The sequence below is a fragment of the Erpetoichthys calabaricus genome, chromosome 2 (assembly GCF_900747795.2).
Source record: "Erpetoichthys calabaricus chromosome 2, fErpCal1.3, whole genome shotgun sequence".
NCBI lineage: Eukaryota > Metazoa > Chordata > Cladistia > Polypteriformes > Polypteridae > Erpetoichthys > Erpetoichthys calabaricus.
This window is the reverse complement of record NC_041395.2, coordinates 72,049,304-72,075,085: the sequence shown is the minus strand read 5'-3', so window position 1 is coordinate 72,075,085 and position 25,782 is coordinate 72,049,304. Positions and strand designations below refer to the sequence as shown.

The 25,782-nt window shown below is 38.8% G+C and overlaps 1 protein-coding gene across 13 annotated transcripts in view; it reads right to left on the bottom strand.

Annotated features, from left to right (window-relative positions):
* ppfibp2b (PPFIA binding protein 2b) overlaps positions 1-25,782 on the bottom strand; it is a 306,312-nt gene that overhangs the window by 97,963 nt on the left and 182,567 nt on the right. For all 13 annotated transcript variants that reach the window (XM_051922751.1, XM_051922758.1, XM_051922761.1 and 10 more), the window contains one exon: positions 10,700-10,831. In XM_051922751.1, the coding sequence (XP_051778711.1) occupies positions 10,700-10,831 (132 nt within the window). The remainder of the gene's footprint in view (positions 1-10,699; positions 10,832-25,782) is intronic.

Below are 25,782 nucleotides of genomic sequence, written 5' to 3'. Positions count from 1 at the left end.
GTGATTATTCTCTCTGATGGACTGCCCCCTACCCCCTCCAATTTTGGTTGGTACTCTATGCTGCTAAGACAGGCATCAGTGCACTGTGACCTTGAAATACTGTAGATAAGCAGGTTAGATTAAAAAAAAAAAAATAGTGGATGGATTTAGAGGAAAAATACAAAACTTCCAGCCATTCTCTGTATCTGTGTATTTTATTAATGGGACATAGACAAATAAATAAAAAAGTAATATATATAGTCTTGTAATTGCTTTACTTTTCAATTCATATATTGCCTTTTATAGAAAGGACAATCAAAGAGTACTTTATATAATGTGTGTTTTAACAAATCTGCATTTATATATGTACCAGTTCTGTATTTAGTAATTGGTATAATCTATACTTGTACAGTGATACCTAGGTATACATCCTCAATCTGTTCCAGATCCTTTGACTTATACCAAACAGGATGTATACCAAACGAATTTTTCCCCGTAAGAAATAAGGGGAAAATGATTAATCCGTTCCCATGAAAAAAAATCCTATTGTTATTGGCATATTATACAGTACATTGATGGGGTTGTACAAAATAATCTAAACACTGCTTAATACTAAAATACAAAAATACAAAAGCAATTAGATTAAATAAATTAAAATTTAACCTCACTTTACTTTTTAATAACGTCTTTGTTTTTCACAATCGTAGATACCGTCGTTCTCGACATACGTTATGCAGCAGACATGTCCCGGATACGCATGCCACCTTCATACTTTTCAACAATTAATTCAAATTTACGTGAAAAAACAGAAAATCACGTGAAAATTCACATAGACTTATAGCATGGGTTGTTCACTGAATGCTAGCAACTGGCGTACTGACGCTCGTGGGCAGCGTAGAGTAACGCGCGGTGTGACGATGCAGGTCCGCTCCCATACGTCCTTACAGGGAGCCCTGAACCTGACAGCATCGGTAATGTCACTGAGATAAGCTGACACATGAGGACAATTCTCAAATGAAGCCAGGGGATAGTGCAAGAATGCCAAGTGCTTTTATTTAAAACAAAAATCAGTGTCCAAACAAAAATTGCAGTGCATCTGGTTTCAATAAATAATTATTTAATAAATATCCATAAAAACAAGTGTTTTGTGGGGGTAAAAACAACAATAAATAAATCCGATAAAATCCGAGGTTCAAAATGCAGTCTCACCCTTCCCGATCACAGCCCACCTGTACAAGTGTGACTCGCTCCAACTACCTCATTAACATCCCCGTGGTTGTGCAATCGCGTCCATGGAGAATGACACGGCTATACAGGTTAAAACCTGACCCTTTTTTTGAAGCCACGGACCCGCTATACCACATGCGGTGTTCTAGCATGCGAGTTGTATTCCAAACAAAGGTCGTATGTCAAGCAAAATTTTTTGTGTCCAAACAGGACGTATAACAAGTTGGACGTATTCCAAAGCAGACGTATACCGAGGTACCACTGTATTTTGACTGAGAATTGCTCGAATCACTCCGTGCAGTAAAGAGTGCTACACAAAAAACAAGTTGTATTGTTTTATATATAATCATGCATAGGGCATAATAAAGGTACTGATGGAATACAGTACAGATTTTGGGTATTTTCCTTGCATTTTAAAATCAGTGTGATAATGAGTAAATGCAGTCTTCTACTGGTGCTTGCCTTGAGCCTGGCAGAGCTGCAATAAACTACAGCTACAGACTTTTAAAGAATTAACAGAATCACAATATCTGCTGATTTGATGTGAGGTACAGTGCTGAAGCGGTGATGGTAAAGGAGCTGACCAGATTGAATCAAGCTGTTAGGCTTTTAATATACAGTACATGGAGATAAACAGTGGTACTTCAATATCATTTGTCCCAGCCTAATTCATTAAATTAACTGTTGCCTCAGTGAACAGTGTTAAAGAAGTGATTTCTTGTGTAAAGAAAACTGTAGGGTAGTCAGAAGAAAGGTATTCCCTAGATATACACTTATTTTACTAAGCATATCCAGGGCAGAGATTGTCTTCATATACAGTATGGTATAAATCAAATCAACTTAAATAAGATTTTTATCATATTTCAAAATTAAAATTCAGTGTGTGTCTTGGATTATTACTCATCTTCCAAATATGATTAGTATTCATGCGTCAAGTAACTCTTCAGTCACAGATAATGGTTTAAAATTTAACTGTGCTGTATTCAAAGGAGAGATAGATTAGCATTAAAAAATGAAGCATTATTTTGGAAAAGTCAAACTGTCACTGTAAAAAATATCTGGCACTCGGGCATTATTGATGTACTGCTAAATACCTGTTTACATCTTAATATAGGTTACTACCTTTAATTAGTGATTAAACAACATGACATAGATCAAGAAAGTTACCAACAAACATTTTTTAAAGAACTTTATTGGGGAAATAGTGATTGGAAATTTGCATTTGCGCATACATTCTGTGAGTGTTTTCAATCGAAACTCCACCTTTAATGTCACATTCCAAAGTCATGGAGGCTAGAATAATTAGTAACTCTAAAATATATGAATAAATATGAGTTTTTGCATACCTGTTCCCTTTGATGAACTGCTATCCAGTTCAGTGTTGAATTTGACCTAGTGCTTAATTTGAAAGAATGGAATCTTCCTCTTCCACAACCATCAAGTGGAGTCATAGGTACAGAAATGGTTTTCAGGAACACTCGATTTATAGGCCATGGTACAGTACTACTACAGCCCTTCCAACTCCATCCACAGACTCCTTTTCACATTTATGTCTTGCACTCTCTTCCACAAGTGAGTTTTCTGAGAGCACCCTGAGGATAGTGTAGAAACCCACAGGATGAGACAGGAAAATGATGAAGCTGATGGTTGGATTCAACTTTGTAACTGTTTAAGTCTCATGAGTTGAAGCCACAAGTTCAGCAATTAAAAATCGTAAAAAAGGAATTTGCGAAAATTGTGAAAAACCGTAAACTTTCGATGTGGTTAAAAAATGCCTATTTTTATAGCTTAAACCATAAATATGTCCCCAAAACATTTTCATTTAATTTCAAATTCAGCTTAATACATTACCTAAAAATAAAGAATGTAAAGGTAAACCTGTATACTGTACTGCTATGTCTCCCGCAGTGCTAGAATGTAAAATATCTATGTTACCGCTATTTGTACTGTAATTCATGTGTAATTCATGCAAGCGCGTTTTCATTGCCAGAAGCCTTAGAAGGTACAGGGCATTTCGGCGGCATCTTGGGGCTTTAACCCTTAAACTGCCACATACTTGGGGGTTAATGCATCCCTGGACGCCAAATACTTTTTTGCTGCACTTTTTAAGTAAACGTCACAATTCACAAAGAAAAAGTGAAATTTTAATGGAACACATTTTTTTCATGCATTAGCATCACAATTACTGCAACACTAATCATTTACACACTGCTAATGAACTGTAAAAACTATTTAAAAAAATACTGGAACAATATGTACAATGTGCAACTGACGCCATGGATGAAATTCAGTAAATCATAGAACCAACTGCACTTGAACTGGCTGCACGCAAGCACACAGAGGTAAACGCTGACGCTGGCAGGCTAGTCTAGTGCAGCGGCTCAATCCCAGGGACAGTGAGGCTGCAGGGTGTCACGCTTGGGTCAAAGAATTGCACAGAAACACAGGAGATTGTAGAGACAGGAACTTTATTCAAACACTTCAAACAAACATGTCTCTTTCAGAAGTAAAATGAGCTCAGTATGCAGTTAGTTAAAGAATAGACAAACATCATAGGGGAGCACAACGGGAGCAGGATGCCCAACAGGAGCACAGGATGTCTGGGGGAGGAGAGAGAAACAAAGCAATCAGCCAAAAAGGACAGGTGCTGTTCAGGCTTTTAAGAAAGCATAGTGTCGCGCAAGAAGCATCTCACGCAACAGAGCAGCCGCAAGTAAGCCCAGCAAGTAAGGGAGCAATGTGAAGGTAATCTATCAGCGTTTTTTTAAGAGGGGTTTTTTGAGGAGCGTCCGTGTCTTTTAGGGGTGCGTTCAGCCCCCCTGCTCACAAGGGGCTGGCTGCTCAACAAATGTACAGCACTGACTGATCAGCTCCTGCGTGCTCGCAAATGGCATGGGAAACGACTATAGCCGGTTGTGGAGGTTTAAGGGTTAAGAGGAGCAAAATGGAAAACACAAGAACACTCAGCTGGAGATGCAACACAGTCAATCAGCAGCAAGGAGAAATGAATAACGCTGTAGCGGTCCGGTGCCGCCAAGATTCACACGGTCGAGAAGACGGCGATTTATTTATTTTTATGATGGAGATTCCAGGGACGCACCCAGCCTTGGCCTGACCCGCGCGCACTCACAAACAGACACAAAAACAAAGCAAACCGGTAATCAAACAGCAAATAAAGAATGTAATGAAAACAAATGAAATAAATGAAAACAAAAACTTTTTTTTTTTTGCTTTTGGTTACCAGCCCCCTTTTTAAAAGCCGCACTGACATCCTTTGACCCCCAACAGCCCCAGCACCCTCAGCAGAAGACCAATCAAAGCCACTGCAGGGACTGCTGGGAGTTGCAGTTTTAAATTTTATTGGCTACTTTCACCATCCCAAGCCGCATTTTCCCCTACAGTTGCTTCCTGTTCTCTCTACAATACAGTATTGCCATGAAAAAAGCCATAAAAATTGTGGAGGATATTTATGGTTTCCACTAACAATTAGAAAAATCAGTGAATGACTGAGGCAGCAAACTCTGAATCGTGACTTTGCTGGGGTCTACTGTATATAAGAAGGCGCAAAAAAAGCAGAATTCAAGGAAGAAGACAAGATTTGGAGTTGAGAAAATTACTTAAAAACTACAACAACAAAAAGGAGGCAGTAGGCAGCCTTATTTGAAACAGGACTCAAAAAATAAAGACAGAAGCAAGAGAGCAAAACAGAAAATTAATTTCCTAGTCGTAGCTTACAGACACAAACATAGTCATCCTCTGAAAACAGTAAGAATAAGGAACAACTATATTTAAAAATGTAATTGGTGGATTCAAAATCTTATATCAAATGTGTGTCAATGATGAACAATGCAGGAGCAGAGAAACATGAAAAATGTGTTCTTTTCAATTAAGATTATGTAACACGCATGATCAGGGTCAGGAAAAACTAGTTTAAAAAGAGGAATAAATTGGACACATTTCACAGAAAACAGAAATTATAACATCTTTTGAGAATGTAGCAGCCCAGGTAAAATAAGAACCAAGAAAATCTTGAGAATGTTTTGCCACAGGAGATATAATGCCAGCAGCATGAAGAAACCATGCTTTTGGAAGTATTCCCCATTAGACAGGAAATCAAAGAGATCAAGACATTTTTTTCTCTTCGGACAAGAACAGAAGTTAGTATAAGCAGAATGTACTTTGTCTTTTGAGACAACAAAATAAAATTCAGAAAGTTGCATCTCATTTTGTAGTGTAAATACTAGAAGAAAGAAATAACATCTGAAATAAACTTTAGGTGTTTTCAACAAATAATACCTAAGGGTTCTGAGATGTTTCATTATGATGTGCAAAAGATGAAGAAGGCTATATTGAATCATACAAACCCATGTAGTCTGAATCTTTCACCTGTGAACACATTTATTCTATTTGTATGTTACCTACGTTTTGAGGGCAAAGTTATGAAAAGGTAAAGGACACTGCAGCACTCTAAGGAGCTCAAGTGACAACTTTTGAAACTGCTGGAAGGACTTGTCTTTGTAATTCTTTCAGCCTAAGGATATGGAGTCAAGATCAGTAACAGGGAAAAAATCTTAAGTCAAAAACCATTAAAATAGGCATACATACAAAGGAACAGGCAAGGTTATTGTCAAGAAGCATCCGTGAGATCCAAACACAGAGCTGATTAACAGTGACAGCAAAGACAGGTTCTTACGAACATTAAAATGAGCATGGGTCAAATAACAGACATGATAGCAGAAAGGCATAATGTCATACTACAACTTTTTTGTGCCTTAATAAAAAATAGGCTTTACTTTTACATTTTGCAATGTGGCAAACATGTAGTTATAAAATTGCTCAGTCTAGTTCAGGGTAATGTGGGCCAGGGACTAGTCCAGGAGCGGTGCCAGTATTAGGCCCAGCCATCCACTTTCTTCATTGACCCACTCTATAGCTTAGGTTTTTCTTTTTTTTTTTCTTTAAATGAAAAATAGCCTATACTACATACATATGTTTTAATACAAAACTTCCTTGATTAAAACATCAGCTCATTATAAACTTACACAGAAACATCATTAGTGTGAACATTATTACTTGAAAAGTAAAAAGTATTTGGAAAACACATTTATGGATGGTGATTACACATCATACATATGCATAAGAAGGGTTAGAAAATAAGATTGACTTAAAATGTTACCAATCACAGCTTCTCTAAACATGTCACCCTAACAGAAGGTTATCAGTTACTAACCTATTTAAGTTACTTAGCTCGCTTGTTGAGCTCCGCTGAATCAATTTGAGTGATTCACTGGCAAGAGTTGTTCTCAAATTGCCTATCACTAGTTACTGTTGACTACGTCTGCTTGGAATGAAACGTGAATTATTTCTCGACCAACAGTCCTTTCAAGTTTTATTAGCAAAAGGAACCAAACAGAAGTGTAAAACATGCCAGACTCTGATGTTGCCACTGAAATCTTTCATGATACCCCAATGGCGAGTGGAAACCCTCCTGTTACCTATGCTGGAAAATGTATAGACACCCTGGCACCAAATGAAGAAGGATCAACCAGGTCACAGATTTGTCTGATATCCATGAGCCACCAACTCAACTTGTATTGAAGTTTCCAACTTTGTTATGGCCAGTAAGGCATGTAGCTTGTTAGCTCATTGAAACAACAGATAATTGTGTGCGACTGGAATATGGGATATCAAAAGATGCAAATGTGACATTTTTGTGATATCCTAGTTGAGGACAGATTCACTTGTGTATTCAGATACTGGAAATGCATGTATCAGATATGCATACACAAATTGCAGCAAATGTCAAAATGGTAATCAGACTGTTTGCTGTTACTTGATGCTATCTGGTCAAAATTATAAAAGATATTATTTGGCTGTTTGTGCCTTGCAGTGGGTTGGTATGTCTTACACAGCACCAAAAGTATGCAGTCAGTTTATCTTCACCATTTGCAAGTGGATTTAAATTATCGTTAAAAAAAAAAAAAAATCATTAAAAAAAGGCATTTATGGTAGTATGACTAGACTTCTTCTTTCTTTTTTTTTTTTTTTAAATAATTGTATATTTAAAAGTAATAAAAATAACATTAGGTCTATCCATGACAAACTTAGGCCTGCCCTTGTATGAAATCCTAGTCCAGTAGCATGTTGCACCAGGCAGAAGTTATTCCAAAATGGGCTGCCAGTATATTGTAGGGCATCAACTTTTTAGCAAATGACAATTTTCAAGTTACTAATCAACCCAGCATGGCAACAAAGGCCACAAACAGGCATACGAGAGGAGTTAGTCCAGTGAAGTTCGTAATCAGGCAAGACTGGAGGAAGTTACAAATGTGCAGATACTGAAGGTGGTTGAAGTGGATGGGCGATACATTACATTAACTAAATCCAATTATATTTACACCAGGAGGTGGGGTAAAATAATTATTACTGGAAGGGCTAAAGACAGCAAAGAAGGACAGCATTTGCTTCTAGAATTCACCATATGTTCAAAGGTATGACGACATCTCTTTACATTACTCTGGTTCTGGTGTTTCAGGCACACCCATTGTTAACAGGTGCAAACAAGAAATTAAGTGATTTTAAACGTGGCACTATTACAGGATGCCACCTTTGTCTGTGCATTAAATTTCTGCTCTGCTAGATCTGTCTCATTCAACTGTAAGTGCTATTACTGAGAAGTGGAAGTGTCTAGGAGCAACAACAGCTCAGCCACAAAGTGGTAGACAATACAAACTCACAGAGGGAGGCTGCCAAGTGCTGAAGAGCATAGCACGGAATAATAGCTTAGTGTTTGTTGCATTATTCACAACAGCAGTTTCAAACTGCCTTTGGAAGCAACATCAGCACAAGAAATGTGCATTGGGAGCTCCATGAAATGGGTTTCCATGGCTATACAGCTGCATATAAGCCTTAGATGATGATGTGCAATGCCAAGCATTGATTGGAATGATATAAAACACACTGCCTTTGGAAGAACTAGATGATATGATCACATGTCTTCTCTGGATCAAAGGAAAGATGTGCTGCTTGCTTTTTTAATGACCTGGACCATGGCCTTCCTGCTTTGCAATGTAATGAAGCTGATGTCTGTGAAAAAGTCAATCTATGACTTTTCAAAATTACATCTTTGCTGGAGTATGGGAATTTCCCCTTAGATAGATAGATACTTTATTAATCCTATCTATCTATCTTGAATCGGGCTGGCCTCCTTCAAAAGAAGCTGTGACTGCTTACTGAATCAACATGGCTGGTGCACATGAATGCTCACACATAATTCATGTATGTTTAAATAAAATGGGGGTGATCAAGCTTTGATACGAACACAACCACTTGAGGCTATGAGACCGAAATACCTCACTATGCCAACCTGATCTTTTAAAACATCTGCCACAACAAACCCTTATGATTATTATTACTTGATATGATATTTGCAGAAAGTAATATTTGTGGAAAATTAAAATAATTTTGTGATAATTTCCAAAACAAAGAATGATATGAGAATATTTAAACATGCAGATTATTATTATACATTCAGTATTTTGTTTTAAATTATGCTGTGATGTTGCAAGCAGAATAATACAACAACACAAAAACACTGCATCTCACATTTTATGCATATTTTATTAATATGCAGTATGTATACACAGACATTTATCATTGTGCATAACAACAGCTTTTTTTTGAAAGGTGTAGCATCACTAGGAAATATTAAAGATAAGTTTACATCAATTGATGATTAGAAGAGGTGTGTTTTGAAGAAGTCTCCTTTTTCTATCAATACCATTTTCTGAGTACCTCTCTATAACTGATCAACAGTTCACATGAAGATTACAAAGAACAGGTGAAGACAAAGAGAGGGTCTATCAGCCAGAATTCTATAAGCCGTCTAAAATGATAAATGTCTTCCATGAAATAGCAGACACAAAGGTCAAAGATCACTGTAGTCATACATTTAAAAGGTATATGACATCTATAAATGAAAATTACAGCATCCAAAATAAGCAGGCAAAAGACAAACAATGTACCATATACAGTACAGGTTTTATCTTAAATGTACTGGACTACTAATTTAAACAAAGAACCTTAAAGAATATATGACATATGGTTAACTCCACTTTACCTACACAATAGTCCCCTTCTAGCTTGTTATTATCTCTGTTCTACACTGTCATGGATTCCTGCCATTTCTTCACTACTCCTATAGTGAAATTTTGCTCTAAATAATTTATTGACACCAACATAATCTGGTTTATTGCAATATTGTAACACTTATATTAAAAACACATTTTAATAAAAATCATATAGTCTATTTGAACTGTTATACAACTTGACATATTCAATGCTAAATAAATTTTATTTCTGAAATTTCAGAAAAATGTATTTTGCTTTAACTGCAATTCTCTTCCTGTATCTTTATTTTCACAAACCAATCAAAACAAAATAATTCTTTTGATTGTTCTTAACTGTATTATTTCATTTATTAAATTGAACTTACATCAGACTATGGGACATTCATCAAAATACTGTAATAAAGGAACATGAAATTGCTCCAAGGGTGCTGTACAAATAGCTGACCCTGCACTATGACCCTCAAGCTTCTCACTCCCTCTGTGTGTCTCTGGAGAATAGGTTGGGGTGTGAGGAAAACAACAAATTCCTAATGGAAGGAATTATATATGGCAAATAAGGTGAATTATTATTATCATTAAGTATGTTTAGAGTTTTCATTGTTGTGTATAAGGGAACAATGACATTCCTACTAATCAACATACAAAAATAGCATAATAATGTGAAGTAAAAAAAGTCTGTTTTGCAATATTTAATTCCAGTAGTGTTCTGGATAGTCAGAAATTACATTTTACATGTTTTAAAAGGCTTACTTGATTCCCGTAATAAAGCTAATAATATACTACCATACTCCCCTTTCTGGCTGCAGCTACTAGGGTTTGATAAGGAGATTAAACCTACACACAATTGTTATAACTTTTTATAAGTCAAAGTCGCCAAAAACCACTGAGGCTATCGTACAACCTGTGTCCAAACTTGGCAAAGGCTGCTCACCAGACATGTAAAACTTTGCTTTTTCCGTACTGATGCATTCCAGATTTGGATTTGTGATGCGTGGGTTGTCAGCTTTCCAAAACAACTGATAAGAATATCTGTGGCTATGTGAAATGTTATGTGAAACTCATTTGGCCCTTGTTAATCCCCATGATATTACAGGAAAAAATAAATCACCCATGTACACACAAACAACTGTAAAAAAGTATCTATACAATAGCCCAATAAAATAACACAGCACAAACCCAATGTAACTTTAAAGAAATAAGAAGCAATTAAAATCTTTTTGTTTTAACAGTGCGTTGCGTTAACATTCTCTGCTAAACACCAGTGCTATGATCAAAACCTCACATTTGGCGCTCATCCCTCAAAAAGGATTTGTTTATAGTTTAATGTTTCCTGCAGCTTGCATCTCAGCATTAAAAAGCGTTACCTCAGCCTTGTGCTGTTTGTATTCACAATCACGCTGTTCCTTTTCCATGCCAACTAACTTCAGCTTGAGGTTTGAAACTTCATCAATGAGATCCAGTTTCTGTGTTTCAAGAGATGTCCTGCTCAGCAGTTCCTGCACAAAGAAGTGAAGCTGTTCAGTTGTTTTCTCTGCACAAACACAAAGCATATTCAACAACATTTCAACCAGGAACCAGAACTGCTAAATATAAACTGCTATGTAATCTATTTATATTATCGCAGATGCACAGACTGTCATGCATGCAAAGAAAAAATAGAGACAGTTTTTAACATGGATTAAAAAAAAACCTTAAAACTGTTTATGAAAAGACCCTCATAACTTGTTTATTTGTGAAACTGTAAGAAATTACAGTGAAATTAAAGATCAAGTCATACTATTATTATTATGAGTCATGAAGTGACAAGCAGATTTCCACCTTTATAGAATGCAGAGCTGTTTTGTTCTAAATAGAGGTGGTCAGTTGAACAGGACCAAGGGCATTTTAAAACATATTGACATTTTAGAAATATACAAAATGTTTATTATGTTCTCATAGCTGTCTTTTTAACAGAGGAAACCAATCTGAAAAAAAAAATTAAAACAAATTTAATACTTTATTTTTTCTAGCTGGTTGGTTACAGATTTTTGCATTTATTTTATAATGATGTATAACTATTTGCTTGGTAAATAATTTGAAATAAAAGATACTGAATTTTTTTTAAAAAAGTTCACCCACCCATTTATTATCAATGCTGCTTAATTCAGTTAAGAGTTGTTGGACCCACAGCCTTAAGCTCAAGGTAAGAACTGATCCTGAGTGTGGTATTTTTTTTTTTTAATAATTATTATTTCACATTTAGCCGACACGTGTATCTAAGCTTAGAATTCATTACAAGCCTAGATATACTGTTTACAATTGGATCACTGGTAGCTTAAGTGATGTTTTCATGGGCACAAAGTGGTGTCACTGACTACTCTGTTTAATTCTTTGAAATTATGACTATTCATGTCTGACAAACAATTTAGTTACATACTGTAACACTCAAAACTCATAAATGCTTTCATATTTGAGTTTTGTATGCTAGATAATGGCTGAGGGGCATGATAATTGCCTTAATGTTCCTATCTAAGTAGTTTACTCTGAGACTTAGTCTAATGGTATGTGGTGTGGTGTCACAAACTCCATCTTGAACAACCTGGTACTCCAGTGACAATTATGCCAGACAACAGTAAACAATGGAATTCAGTTTTCATTGTTTATATATGACTAGCCAACCCGCGGCGAAGCATACGCCACATAATTATTTATTGATGGGTGAACACTTCCTGAAAGACACAGTTGTCCAGATGGGGTGGGTTTGAGGATATGACTGAGTGAATGAAAAGATGGAACTCTGGAGAGAGCAACATAAAATTGTCCGTGACTGAAAACTGGTGGTGGCAGATACAGGCATATCTTTTTGAAAGTTTGGACCTGTGCCTTATTAATTGTCATTGCAAAGGCCAATCTAACAGGAAATTGTCTGCGTGTAAATGTAAAAGGCAAATTTGAATCTGATGGGGTCAGGGATATCCGGGGAATAAGGACAGTTTGTGAGGTAGCAGCTGCGATAGTTTTACACTCCAGCACATTGCGGTGAATGTGGGTAACAGTCAGTCTAGTGCCATTACAGAGACTTCTTGCTGGCATGAGGTTTCTGAGAAGCATGACGACTGAACCTATTTTAATTTTGAGTTTATGCGGAGGCATGCCAGTGGGAGTAAGACTGTTAAATTCTTCGGGGGATGAAACTTGATCTGCGGGATCGTCTGTGACGATGGAGTCAACGCTGGTGAAAGTTACTTCGTTGGTAGGGATAAGTTTCAGTACTTGTTCATTAAGGTGTAGCGAGTCTTCATTGGTGACGCTTAATATAGCTCGCGTACTGAGCTGTTCCGGAGTCACAGTTGAGAAGTCGAGGTCGCTAAATGCAGTTCTCATGGCAAGCCTGTAAGCATAAAATTGGACCTGCGTTACTCGTGCTCTTTTCGCAGTTCGCTTTCCTCAACATAGGTCAAGTGTATGTGCCAGCCTGCATCTTCGTAAGGGAATAGCAGTGGATAAACCATGGGGTCACAGTTCATATTGATTACAGAGATACGCTTGCAAGCATCTCCCCTTGGGTATATGCAAATGTCGTGTTGTGCAGGAGGTTCCCCGTCTTCACCTACAAAGATAGCAGCAACATCAGTTTGACAGGACGGGGCGTTATACCTTCTCATATCCAGAGTTGGATTTTCCATGAATATCATTCATACAGCAGCAACAGGGTCACTGTGAGTGATAATGTCATGCATTTGCATGTAAGACTTAGTGAAGGGATTAACCTGTCGTAGCATTTTGTCTAGTTGCAGCAACAAAATCTCACTGCAAGTGCTGTTACCTGATGCAGGAATTTGTATAACATTGAAAGAAAAGTTGTTTCCATGAAATACATGTGAAGCGGTGGCCATGTTAGGAAAATGAACAGTCAACGTGACTCACAGGTGCATGTGGACTGTACACAGACGAAAGCAACTCAGGTGAGGAGTTGGGGGCGGGCACATGAGCAGGCAGTGCGCATGCGTCGAGAGCGAGGGTGGACTCGGGAGGAGGGTTAGAGTTGGCGGGCGGGGCTCTGTTGTGCGTATCCCATGACGCGGGAGGAGGGTTAGAGTTGGCGGGCGGGGCTCTGTCGTGCGTATCCTATGGTCTTAGAGTTGGTGGGCGGGGCTCTGTGAGTTGGCGGGCGTGGCTCTGTCATGCGTATCCCATGGTCTCTGTCTTGCATGCCATGGCTGGCTGCTTAGTGAATTGTTGGTTGGCGGAGCTCTGTGAGTTGGTGGGCGTGGCTCTGGCTTGCATGCGTCTTGCTTGCCATGGACTTAGTGAATTATATATATAGACTAGACATTAAGCCCGTTACAATAACTGGCGCTAGAACAGTAGTCCATAAACATTAGTACGAATAGTCTATATTAAATGGGAAGGGACCTTTTACCTCATTAAATTTTTTCCGTAAAATGCCTGTTATTTTCTCTGACAGTAATACTGGCTTTGCTGTCCGTAATATGCGTTTAATTTTCTGTAACAACAGTGGGCAATCAGCAGATTCTACCCAGCAACTGATGCAATATGCTTGAAAATAAATCTACTTTTAAAAGTCATTGTATTGTAATATCCTGAAAATTCATACATTTAGGAAAACCCCTTCAACGACGGACACTTTACACTTTACCGTGCCAAGCTTCTTAATCCCAAATCTGACATCCTCAGAGTGAATACTTGCACAACAACAAATGCTAATCCCACTTCTTTGGGGAAGCTGGTCTCCGCGTCTCAGTACCCGATGGGATTTTTCGTGTTTTACGTATTAGGTCTTACCTCATTTACCGAAATCTGATTGGATCGGCCGCGCGATATTTTATAGCTCCCGCCCTCTCTGTCTTGTGTGACGTGTCAGGCAGCCTTTGAAGCATCTGCTTTGAAGCATCGCTCCGTGCCCCGCGCATGCGCACTTCACCAGAAGACACACACACACGGACACTGGATGCACACAGGGGTTTTATTAAAGAGGATTCTTGGAAACGGGCGGCATGGTGGAGCAGTGGGTAGTGCTGCTGCCACGCAGTTGGGAGACCTGGGGACCTGGGTTCGCTTCCCGGGTCCTCCCTGCGTGGAGTTTGCATGTTCTCCCCGTGTCTGCGTGGGTTTCCTCCGGGCGCTCCGGTTTCCTCCCACGGTCCAAAGACATGCTGGTTAGGTGGATTGGCGACTCTAAATTGGCCCTAGTGTGTGCTTGGTGTGTCGGTGTGTTTGTGTGTGTCCTGCGGTGGGTTGGCACCCTGCCCGGGATTGGTTCCTGCCTTGTGCCCTGTGTTGGCTGGGATTGGCTCCAGCAGACCCTCGTGACCCTGTGTTCGGAGTCAGAGGGTTGGAAAATGGATGGATGGATGGATTCTTGGAAACAGAAAAAATGATGACACTGAAATTCCTTTTACACTTTCGGTAATAGTGGGTAAAATTAATTTCAGTTAAATTCTTTTCAGTATTTTAATTCAAAATTTATTTAGTTTGCAAAAAGAAATGCCCCAAAAGCAGTCCAGCTATTAAAACATAGCAAGCAAGCTAACACAAAAATCTATACAGTAGGAGATCACATGTTAGTAAGTGCATCACTCAAAAATGCAAGTTCACAGACATATGGCAGTTTTTTTCTCTGCCATTGAAATTAGTAGGCAAGCCATCCAGTAATCCTAATCATCCACCCAGTAATCCGCAGGCCCCTGGGGTGGGGTAGTTTGGGGTGGTAAAGAAATGGTGGCATCCAATCTGGAAGGAAATTGAATTTATTAGGTTGCAGTAAATTTTAGAGGGGGTACGCTGCAACCAAGTTGCTTATAGTGTTTGTTAACATTTGTGTGGCATGCTCCTGTTCCTATTGCCCATTCAATTGAATGGCTGCCAAATTCACCCTCATCATATGGTGCACATGCAATTCAATCAGTGTGAAAACTTAGAAACCACCTTGCAATTAGCCACGTACTGGGTTCCACTTGTGGAGACAGCTCCAGCAACTGATGAGTGACGAGATTTTAGCAACTGCAGTATTCAAATATGTCTTGCCTTATGTGTAACACTCATTGTGAGTTTTTTCAAGATGTAAATGTGTCACTGCCTTTGGGAAATAACATGATTCCCCCATTATACACAAAGCAAATACATTCCTTTAACTCTTAGTCTTTCAATGATTTAACTTATAATGCAATAAACAATAGTGTTTCAGTTTCTACTTATTATAGTAAGTTTGATTCAACTAAAAATGTGTATGAAGACTATTAGTCGTGAACAGAGGCACAGCAGCGGATATGTTCCAGTTTTTCATTTCAGAAACATCCATCCCTACTATCTCTGAGAAGCCTGTAAAAAGTCTGGTGAAGATTTTTGACAGCAGTCTCAAGGATACAGCATCCATTAAGAGCACATGTGAGGTACTAGAGTGGTGGCTTAAAGATGGTGACAAGACAGGCCTTCCGGGAAAATTCAAGGCGTGGATATACCAGCATGGGATTTTACCAGGGATCCTGTGGCCTTTGCTCCTCTATGAATTTCTGATACCAATAATTTTAGAAAGAAGAGTTGGCTGCTGCCTGAGGAGAAGGCTAGGTCTACCGAGGAGCTTGAGCAGCATTGCCCTTTATGGGAACATCTGAAAAGTAAGACTCCCCCTCAAATCCATCAAGTAGGAGTTCAAGGTTTTGCAAGGAAGGGAGGGGCTGCAGTTCTGAGAGTCTAATGACCCTAAATTTTCTGGAGCAGTTGTGTCAGACAGGACTGGTATGAAGTGGAGAGCAGAGGATGCAGTGGAGCAGGTAGAGTCACGGCTATGCTATGGAGCCCTGGTGGGAGCAGAAGCCAGAAAGTGCAGGGCTAGGATCAATTACAACTCCTGTTATGACAAAGCTCAGTAGGAAGAGCGGATGTGTGAGTAGCAGTGGACAAGGATAGGTCCAATTAAGCGATAAGAGTGAGACAGTAAGGTGCCTGGACTAGATGGGAGCAAGTAGTTGCAAGGAAGATCTTGTGGGCAGATGTCTGGCAGTCAGAGCTACACCATATCAGATTTTAGGACCAGACTGTCTATGGTATCCTTCCCAGCCTAACCAATCTGGGTTGCTGGGACTTGGTCGATACACCGGTGTGCTCCCTGTGGGTGAGAAAGTGGACCCTAGAGCATATCTTGAGTTATTGCCCAAAGGCTCTAGGAGAAGGCCGATATTGCTGGTAGCATAATCAGGTGCTTAAGACAATTTTCAGAAAGCATCAGTAGTGCCATCACCAGCTGCCAGAGGATACAGCCCCTAAAGCAGTTTCGTTACTGCTGGAGAGAAAAGAAGAGGAACATCTAAGGCTAGCTCAGGGCTTTTCTACACTGCATAGGACTGGCCTTCTGACAGTAGAATTAGACAGACAACTCAAGTTTCCTGAGCACATCACCAAGACTACCCTCAGACCAGATGTTGTTCGCGTGTCAGAAACTACAAAGAGTGTATTTATGCTGGAACTCACTGTGCTATTGGGAAGACCGAATGAAGGAGGCCTTTGAGCAAAAGAGATAGAACTACGAGGGCTTAGAGGCTTTGCAGGACAATCTCTCTGCAGGGCTGTGGTATAGCGGGTCCACAGCTCATGTCAAAAAGGCCAGTTTTAAATAAATAATCGCTGCACTCGCAGCTAAGCGAGGGGTGGTGATGTGTAGCCGTGTGGTTCTCAGGGAATTCGTGATGCAGGCGATTCTCACTTAAATGCACAGGTGAGAATTCGTCTGCATCCGTAATTGTTCCCGGGAGCTGCTTATTGCCACAGCTGATCCATGCCCCCGTATATAAATAGAAGCGTGAGGCAGCTAGGGAGAGAAAAAATGAAAAGGAAAAATGAAAGAAACGGAGGTTGCAGGAGTGAGGAAGAAGGCAGGAAGCTGGAGAAGAAAGCCGGTGCGTGAGGAGAGAGAGAGCGAGCAAGCGCTCATAGGCAGCTGGGAGGTGAGCCCCCAAGAAGAGTGTTTGGCTGACACTCGGTGGGGCAGAAGGAAGCGGTCGCTCCAGCTGAGCGATCAAGGAACTGGAGTGACCGGAGGGTGATGACAGATGGCTCGCCGTGGAAGACAGTGAGAGTCAGGAGGCTTGGGTGGTGAATTCCCTGGCGTGAGCATCCTGGTCGTTAGGGAAGCCAAGTCTCGATCTGGAGAGTGCTAGACCGAAGCCAGGGATCAGGAAGCCTCCAGATCAGTCTCGTGGGAAGAAGGTCAACTGCTGGTAGGGCGACTCTCCTGTTGTGGGGCCCAGATGGGAGAAGCAGGGGAGCTGCCAGGTAAAAGAAGACACCGGGCTTTGTTTTTAAAAGGACTGCTTCCAGCTGTTGTTTTAACCTCATTTTAAAGGATTTTTTCTATTGTGTTTTTTTAACCTCCACCTTTTCACTTGTTTTTATGGATTATTTAATGATTGATGTTTTGATGCACTGCACTTTATTTAATATGGACTTTGTTTTGTTGGTTGTTGTTTTAAATAAAAGCACTTGGCACTTATTTTACACCATCCCCTTGCTCCATTTGTTGTGCCTCACTGTCGAGCTCATCTGTGACATTACTGACAGTGTCGGGTTCAAGAGCTTCCTGAAGCTGCATGGGAGCATGGAGTAGAACCCGCATCGTCACAAGGGCTTATACTGTATTAGGCATCACAGGTGAGAGGAGGAGGAGGGAAGTCTACAAAGGACGTTCAAAAAGTTTCCACTTTTTTTTTTTTTTAACTCTATTTATTAACAATTTCACAAACAAATTACATCACTTTTCCACATAGTCACCTTCCTTTGCAATGCAATTTTTCCAGCGTCATACAAACTTTTTAATGCCATCAACAAAAAATATTTTTACCTTCATCGTTTCCAACGAAAATATAAAAGGACAGAAATGTTTTGAACGTCCCTCGTACAATAACACCGAGGCAGTAGAGAAAGCCTCGAGGTGGCTCTGGCTCAAGAGAGCAGATCCGTGGGAGAAGTCTGCTAGGGCACAAGCTGAGGCTTGATTAACCAGAGCTGGGTTGCCTGAGTGAGGGTGTCTGATATTTGAAGGACCTAAAACACCCAATGACCTCAGGTAACATTACTGATGATGTGCCCTAGATTGCATCATAAGATGTATCATAGTAATGTCTTTTGAGAATGTGATTTAATTTAAAATGTATATGTATACCATTTTTGTGAATATGCTTTTATGGTAATTCAATTACAAATGTGTATTCATTCCTTTATATTATAAAAAAAGTTCTATGCATTATTTATTTATTGCTACAATTACTCCTCTAAGAAGGGAACTCAACCCCTATCCTAATTACAATGGCCACTCCCATTATCTTATACTGTATGTATTCTATCAGTCTATAGTGATAAGCGCAATTTTCTATTTAGTAGTGTGTTGGGGAAATTAAATTTGTGCATACAATGAATAAATAATCTGATTAAAAAGTCTGGTTCAATCTTGGGAGTCAGGTTGGACTCACTGGAGTCACTCAGGAAGGTGTTTACTATCCTGGACAATGACTCTCATCCCATGTATGAGGTGTTGGCTCAGTAACAGACTGAGACAACTGTGTTGCTCCAAATTATGTTGTTTTATGAGGTCCTTTCTACTCTTAGCCTTCAGGCTCTATAATGAGTCACCCCATGGCCAAGGTGGTATTGTTCCCTGTATACTGAAAGGTACTGAACTGGTCTAGCTGACATCTTAACAGATAATGCAATATACTGCGCCAATGACTGACATCCAGTAGTGTGAAACTGTAACCAAGAAATATGTGCAATTCTAACCAGTTTACACTTAGTAAATACCTACACACTGTTTATTTACTTATAGGCAATTATTATTAGCTGTTATTTGTACCTTGTTAACAACTTAAGATGATTATAATTCATGTTACATGTACGTTTGTGCTTTTTATGTCTGCTCCTGCAACCTTGTAATTTCCTTCGGGATTAATAAAGTTTCTATCTAATCCCAATTCGCTATCCCCACAAAGTCAGCAACCAATGCCATCATCTACCAAAATTGTTGTAGAGGAAACACTTAGGAAAAAAAAAAGCCACAATATTCACAGATGGTACAAAAAATATATGCTCTAGTGAGGAGAGGAATGAAGGTCAGTAGGAACAAGACAGAATACATGTGTGTAAATGAGAGGGAGGTCAGTGGAATGGTGAGGATGCAGGGAGTAGAGTTGGCGAAGGTGGATGAGTTTAAATACTTGGGATCAACAGTACAGAGTAATGGGGATTGTGGAAGAGTGGTGAAAAAGAGAATGCAGGCAGGATGGAATGGGTGGAGAAGAGTGTCAGGAGTAAAATGTGACAGACAGGTATCAGCAAGAGTGAAAGGGAAGGTCTACAGGACGGTAGTGAGACCAGCTATGTTATATGGGTTAGAGACGGTGGCACTGACCAGAAAGCAGGAGACAGAACTGGAGGTAGCAGAGTTGAAGATGCTAAGATTTGCACTGGGTGTGACGAGGATGGATAGGATTAGAAATGAGTACATTAGAGGGTCAGCTCAAGTTGGACCGTTGGGAGATAAAGTCAGAGAGGTGAGATTGCGTTGGTTTGGACATGTGCAGAGGAGAGATGCTGGGTATATTGGTAGAAGGATGTTAAGGATAGAGCTGCCAGGGAAGAGGAAAAGAGGAAGGCCTAAGCAAAGGTTTATGGATGTGGCGAGAGAGGACATGCAGGTGATGGGTGTAACAAAGCAAGATGCAGAGGACAGAAAGATATGGAAGAAGATGATCCGCTGTGGCAACCCCTAACGGGAGCAGCTGAAAGAAGAAGAAGAACACCGAGTCTGGGCACAACAAACACTTCAACAAGTGCTTATCAGATCTAATGTTGAAAAGCTGATGTGAAGGTCAAAGTGAAAATAAAACATAGTGCAGCAGGTGTAGTTATATGTTGCTTATAATGCAGCTGGATACAACCATACTCTTGGCTGGTTCAAGTAGGAATGAGAGCTCTCTCTTTCCAGGAAAAAGCACACCAGCCATACCCCTCAATCACCCTTTTATAGAGTTTAACAAATTGTCTTCTATTTATTTCTGTTTATTTGTTACAGAACAAAATATTAAATCTACTTTCTCTTCCATTTATCTCAAAATTTGAAAGTATATGACAGTATCCTGCACAGTGAATTGTGCATTCAGGGTTTTCTCTTTTTAATACATCTGGAAGCATCAGGTGCAATTCAGGAATAAAAACCTTAAAAGGGATCAGTCCAATGGAGAGCATGCAGAGTACGTGTATGCACATGCAAACACTTACTTACTCTGGGGAAATTGTTCAAAAATATTTACACGTGTATTACATCTGCATTTTTACATTAGTTGGTTTAATCTTTCTATAATATACACATCTGCATTTAACTGTGAGGGTTTAATAGCATGAGTCTTGCTGGAGTGAGAATTAAAGCAAGGAAGAAAGTATTCAGAATTGGCTTGCCATCCACTATAATGGGAATGTGTTTGATTGCTTTCAAATAAGATCGATGAGCTCTCATAGGAAGTCATGGAGCTTTCAGTTACTTTAACAGGCATAGACCCAGTACGCAGTGTCGGTGATAGGTTATTTTGCGTCCTAGGCCAAGCTTATTAATGCACCAACCGACTGTTCGGTAGCTAACCCGTGTGGCTAGGATTTTCCTCCCTTATGATGTGCGCTCTAGGTGAATACTTAATTCGCCTTAATGGTGGCGCTGGCCCTGCTGGTACAGTTTATAAAAAACGTAGAAGGGGGACATTTTGCCTCCCCAAGTAAGGCTAGACCACGCTTCACAGATTTACAGTCCTCTGACATGCCAAGAGACAGGACACATACAAAACAAAACAAACTCCCAGCAGAGGTGTAGAAAGGATTAAAATTGATAAATCTTATTATAGTATAGTCCAGATACAATAAACTCAGGGTATGATGTTAAACAGTCTCCTTAGGAGAGAAAGAAAAAAAAAAATTCCGACATGAGCATCAGTAGGCTCTGCACCCTAGGAACGAAGTTACCCAAACTATTCAATAATATTTCAGTAATTATTTACTGCATTGATGCTGATAATTCTGACCCTAAAACAGGTCTATACAATAGCAATTGACGAGAAGAATTTATAATTAATTGTAGAATTATGGTATTTGAGGGATCCTCAAGAGTGCATCTTCCTCTTGGATGACTTGGCTCAAAAACTAATTAGCACAAGTTTTGATTTTAATATTTTTCCGTCCAGCTGTTTTAGCTCTAGACCGTCCTCAAGAAACTGTGACACACAGACACACACACACACACTCATCATCGAGATATCGATGTTTTTGGTATCGGGGACCCTAAAACGTGGAGATTTACATTTTTGACAAATCTAAAGATTTCGGTCCTTCCCCACTGATGACAGGTTATGGTGGGGGATGGCGCAAAGCAAAAATATATACAATCAAGAAGCAATATCTGATTTCAGCTTTGCATACGTGTTATTGAAAGCTATAGAATGGAATTAAATGTATTTTTAGAATATTTTTATACGCTATTTTCAAATATGATCTTTTTCTGTGTGAGGATCAACATCTAAATTTTCTCTAATCTGTAGTTTGTTGAATCGGATAATCAGGCTTCTCAGTTTTGAGGCATTCCATCCACATATGTGATAAGCTGCTGAGATCTCAGTATATGATTTAAAGTCCTCTCCAATTATTTTAGAAAATAATTCAGGTATAAATTTCACTGGGTATGGACTTTCATGGTTTTCTGGGAGACCTTCAATTCTTATATTTTTCTTTCTATATCTATTTCCAATGCTGCCAATCATCGAAGACTTTGCATTTGGATTATATAGCAGTTGCTTTTTTGTTGTCAATTGTTCAGTACGATTTGTAAACTTTTGCTTAACTTCTTCCAGGTTAGAACAAACTACTCTTATTTTATTCTCAATTTTGCTCATATTTGCCTGTATTATTTCATAAATTCTAAGATTTTTTTAAGGTTTACATCTAAGTTATTGTTTAAACGTACCTCCTGGTCTTTTATATCCTGAAGCATTCTGTGTATTATCTGGTGTAGATCCTTCCTTATATTCTCCATAATATCCTCCTTGGCATTATTTATTTTTACCCCAAGTGCAGTGATTAATACCTTAAGCTCAGACAGCTCTTTTCCATCTTTTCCATATTCTGAAGGCGGAATTTCATATACCATTGGAATTGATTCTGTTGACTCACAGGAAGCGTTGGTAGTATTTGACAATGGGGATAGGGGGGCTGCACTTGGTTCCAATGTGCCACCTGAGATTGGTGAGTTTTCACTGCCCGCATCACTTGCAGTTTTGCTCCCATGTTTGCTATGAGCCTGGTGCAGATGCCACATCATGAGGTTCTGGCTGATCCATTCTTTTGCCTGTCTCTTTCAGCTCAGTCTGTGGCAGGTCAGATTGTGAACTTCTGGCTGAGTTAGATTTTGATGTAACTTTAGCTACAGTACCTTTTACTTCTCATACTTGGTCTCCTGCTCATGTTTTTAGTACGTAATTGTAATTGACTTCTATCTCAGGTTGATTAAATACAGGATATCGCAACTAGATAATATAAACACCAAATAACACCATTGCCAGTGGAACACCATCTCAGACATCAAACTCTCACAATGGACAAGCCCACTTTTCAAAGGCAACTTTAGTCAGAAAAATTAGTTATTTAAAAGGAGAAAAATAAATACCATATATTGTAAAAGCTATGTATGATTTTATGTTGTCTCTTTTAAAAACATAATGAATTAAACACTATATTACTGACATAATGTTAGGTAATTCAGTTAGTTACCTATAATTATATACTACTGCTATTAACCTTATTTTTCTAAAATGATCTACAGCATTACTAACAATCATAATCCTAAAATATGTACAGCATTGTAAATAATCATGTTTGCATCAGCACCCTCATATTTTCCATGGGAAAAAAAAGACCACAAACTTGGTATTTCCTTTTACAGCTTGTTAAAAACTGAGAATCACAGAACACAAACACTTGGTATGCAGTTTTTAAACTGAGTGTTTCAATTTTCTGTGGGAAAAGAAAAGCATTGTTTGCAGTTTACCACATAACTAAAGTCATATGTTGCATGCAAAATTCCTGATATCACAATAATTAATGTGTACCCTTCTATGAACTAAATTAATATCACATATTAAGTATAGTAAGTAATTAGGAGAGAAACAAGAAAAGCCAACACTTTAAACAACTGGACAATGTTTATCCATTCACTGATCTGATGACCTTTATTTTGCAATTACTAGAATTATGAAAACATTCACATCCATCCATCCATCCTTTATCCAACCCACTATATCCTAACTACAGGGTCACGGGGGTCTGCTGGAGCCAATCCCAGCCAACACAGGGCGCAAGGCAGGAAACAAACCCCGGGCAGGGCGCCAGCCCACCGCAGAACATATTCACATACAAAAGTAAAATACTGCAACAGTATTCTAAGACTTTCTTGTAACATTTTGTACATTCATGTACTAGACTACTTGGTTTAACATTTACTTACTATTGGTTGATTTAAAAATTAGTAATGAATAAATAAAGGTCATGTATAACAGTGAACATGGCAGCAGCAAGGATGGAAATGGCTCTCAGGATCAATTGCAGTTTTTTCCATTGTATGACTTAAGACAAATATAGACAATGGCATATCACAATCCATAAATTGCTCCCCAATCGGATAAACATCAGCAAAATAAGACATACTGTATTATACTGTATGTGATTTAACTTATTGCATTTTTAACCCCAATGAAAGAAGGTCACTGTGGCAACATGTCAAGCTAGTTAAGACAATTTAATAATATATTTTAATTTATTTCATATGTGCCCTTGTACAAAGCTGTCGGCACGCAAGCCCAAACTACTGTGTGTGTGTATGTGTGGAGTACCACAAGTAATTTGTCTGTTTTCCTCTTCAGCCTGTACACCTCAAACTATAAATATAACACCAGGTCATGTTACTTGCAAAAATTCTCAGAGGATTCTGTACTTATAGGGTGTATTGATAAGGGGAATGAAACATAGCACAGGAGTCAGGTGAAAAACTTTGTTTCTTGGTGCAAAGAGAACTGTCTGCATCAACATTAGCAAAACCAAGGCACTGGTTATTGACTTTCACCACACCAAAAAGCCTCTGTGTCCGGTCTCTGTTAAAGGAATGGATGTAGAGGTGGTGCACTCCTACAAGTACTTGGGCATCAGTCACAGGATGGACTGGTCTTGTAACACTGAGGAACTATACAAGAAAGGGCAGAGAATGCTCTTTTTCTTAGGAGATGCAGGTAGTAACATTCTTTACATGTTCTACAACTTGGTTATGGCCAGCTTGATTTTCTATGTTGTGGTGTGCTGGGGTGGTAACATCACTTCAAGAAAGGCCCACTGAATCAACAAGCTACATAATTAAAAGGGCAGACTCAGTACTGGGGCTCTGGACCCCCTGTACGTAAAAGTGAAGGAGAGAATTACAGCAAAACTGAGTGTCATTATAAACATTGCTGTATATCCTCTCTCTGACAAACTAACACTGAATAATTTCAGCCAAAGAAACATTCAGAAGATGTGTGCCAAGAAACGCTACTGGGGCTTCTTTATACCAACAGCAATACACCTGTATAATACGTCACTGTGACTATATTTGCCAAGTCAGGAGTTGTCTTTTTTTAAAATTTCTTCCTTTTTAGTCATTCTGCTGTATGTGTATATCTGTCTATCTATGCATTTGAAGAGCTTCTGTAAAAAGCCAAAATTCCCCCTGGGGACAAATAAAGTTCTATCTAATCAAATATTTCTTGCGGTTATAGGAATTTGGCTAACATTATAAAAAAGTTCTTAGAAGAAATAGCTCTGTGACTTTGACTCTTGTATTAATTTCAGCAAATGACCAATGAGTTTATAATTAAATTTTGTTAGATGAATATGCAAGCACCAAGTCCAATGTAAAACAGGAAGTGTTTTGATTTCTAAAAATATGCCTTCTGTGTTTTTGAATCATTTTATGACAACAAACAAAGCTAATTTATATATAGCAGTAAAATATATATCTGTTTATCCTGAAAAACTATGTATAATCTCACAAAGGAACATATGCTAGAGGATTGATAGAAACAAAAATAGCTGTCTAACATCATGTAGTGAATTGAATTTAGTCTCTCTTGATGCATATTGCTTTACCTCAAATATCCCTCAAACAATGACACAGTAAACAATTTATTACAATTAAAAATTACTAACACTATGAATTAAGCTATATCCTACTGTTGAATAACAGAAGGGGAATAGATAATATGTATCATAATACACTGAGAACAAAAAAAATTGCCTGATCAGTGTATCTATTATACTGTAAGAGAAATAAAGTCCAGTAGCTACTTAATAAATACAATTATACAATCATATTGATGAATTGACGAAGGTCATT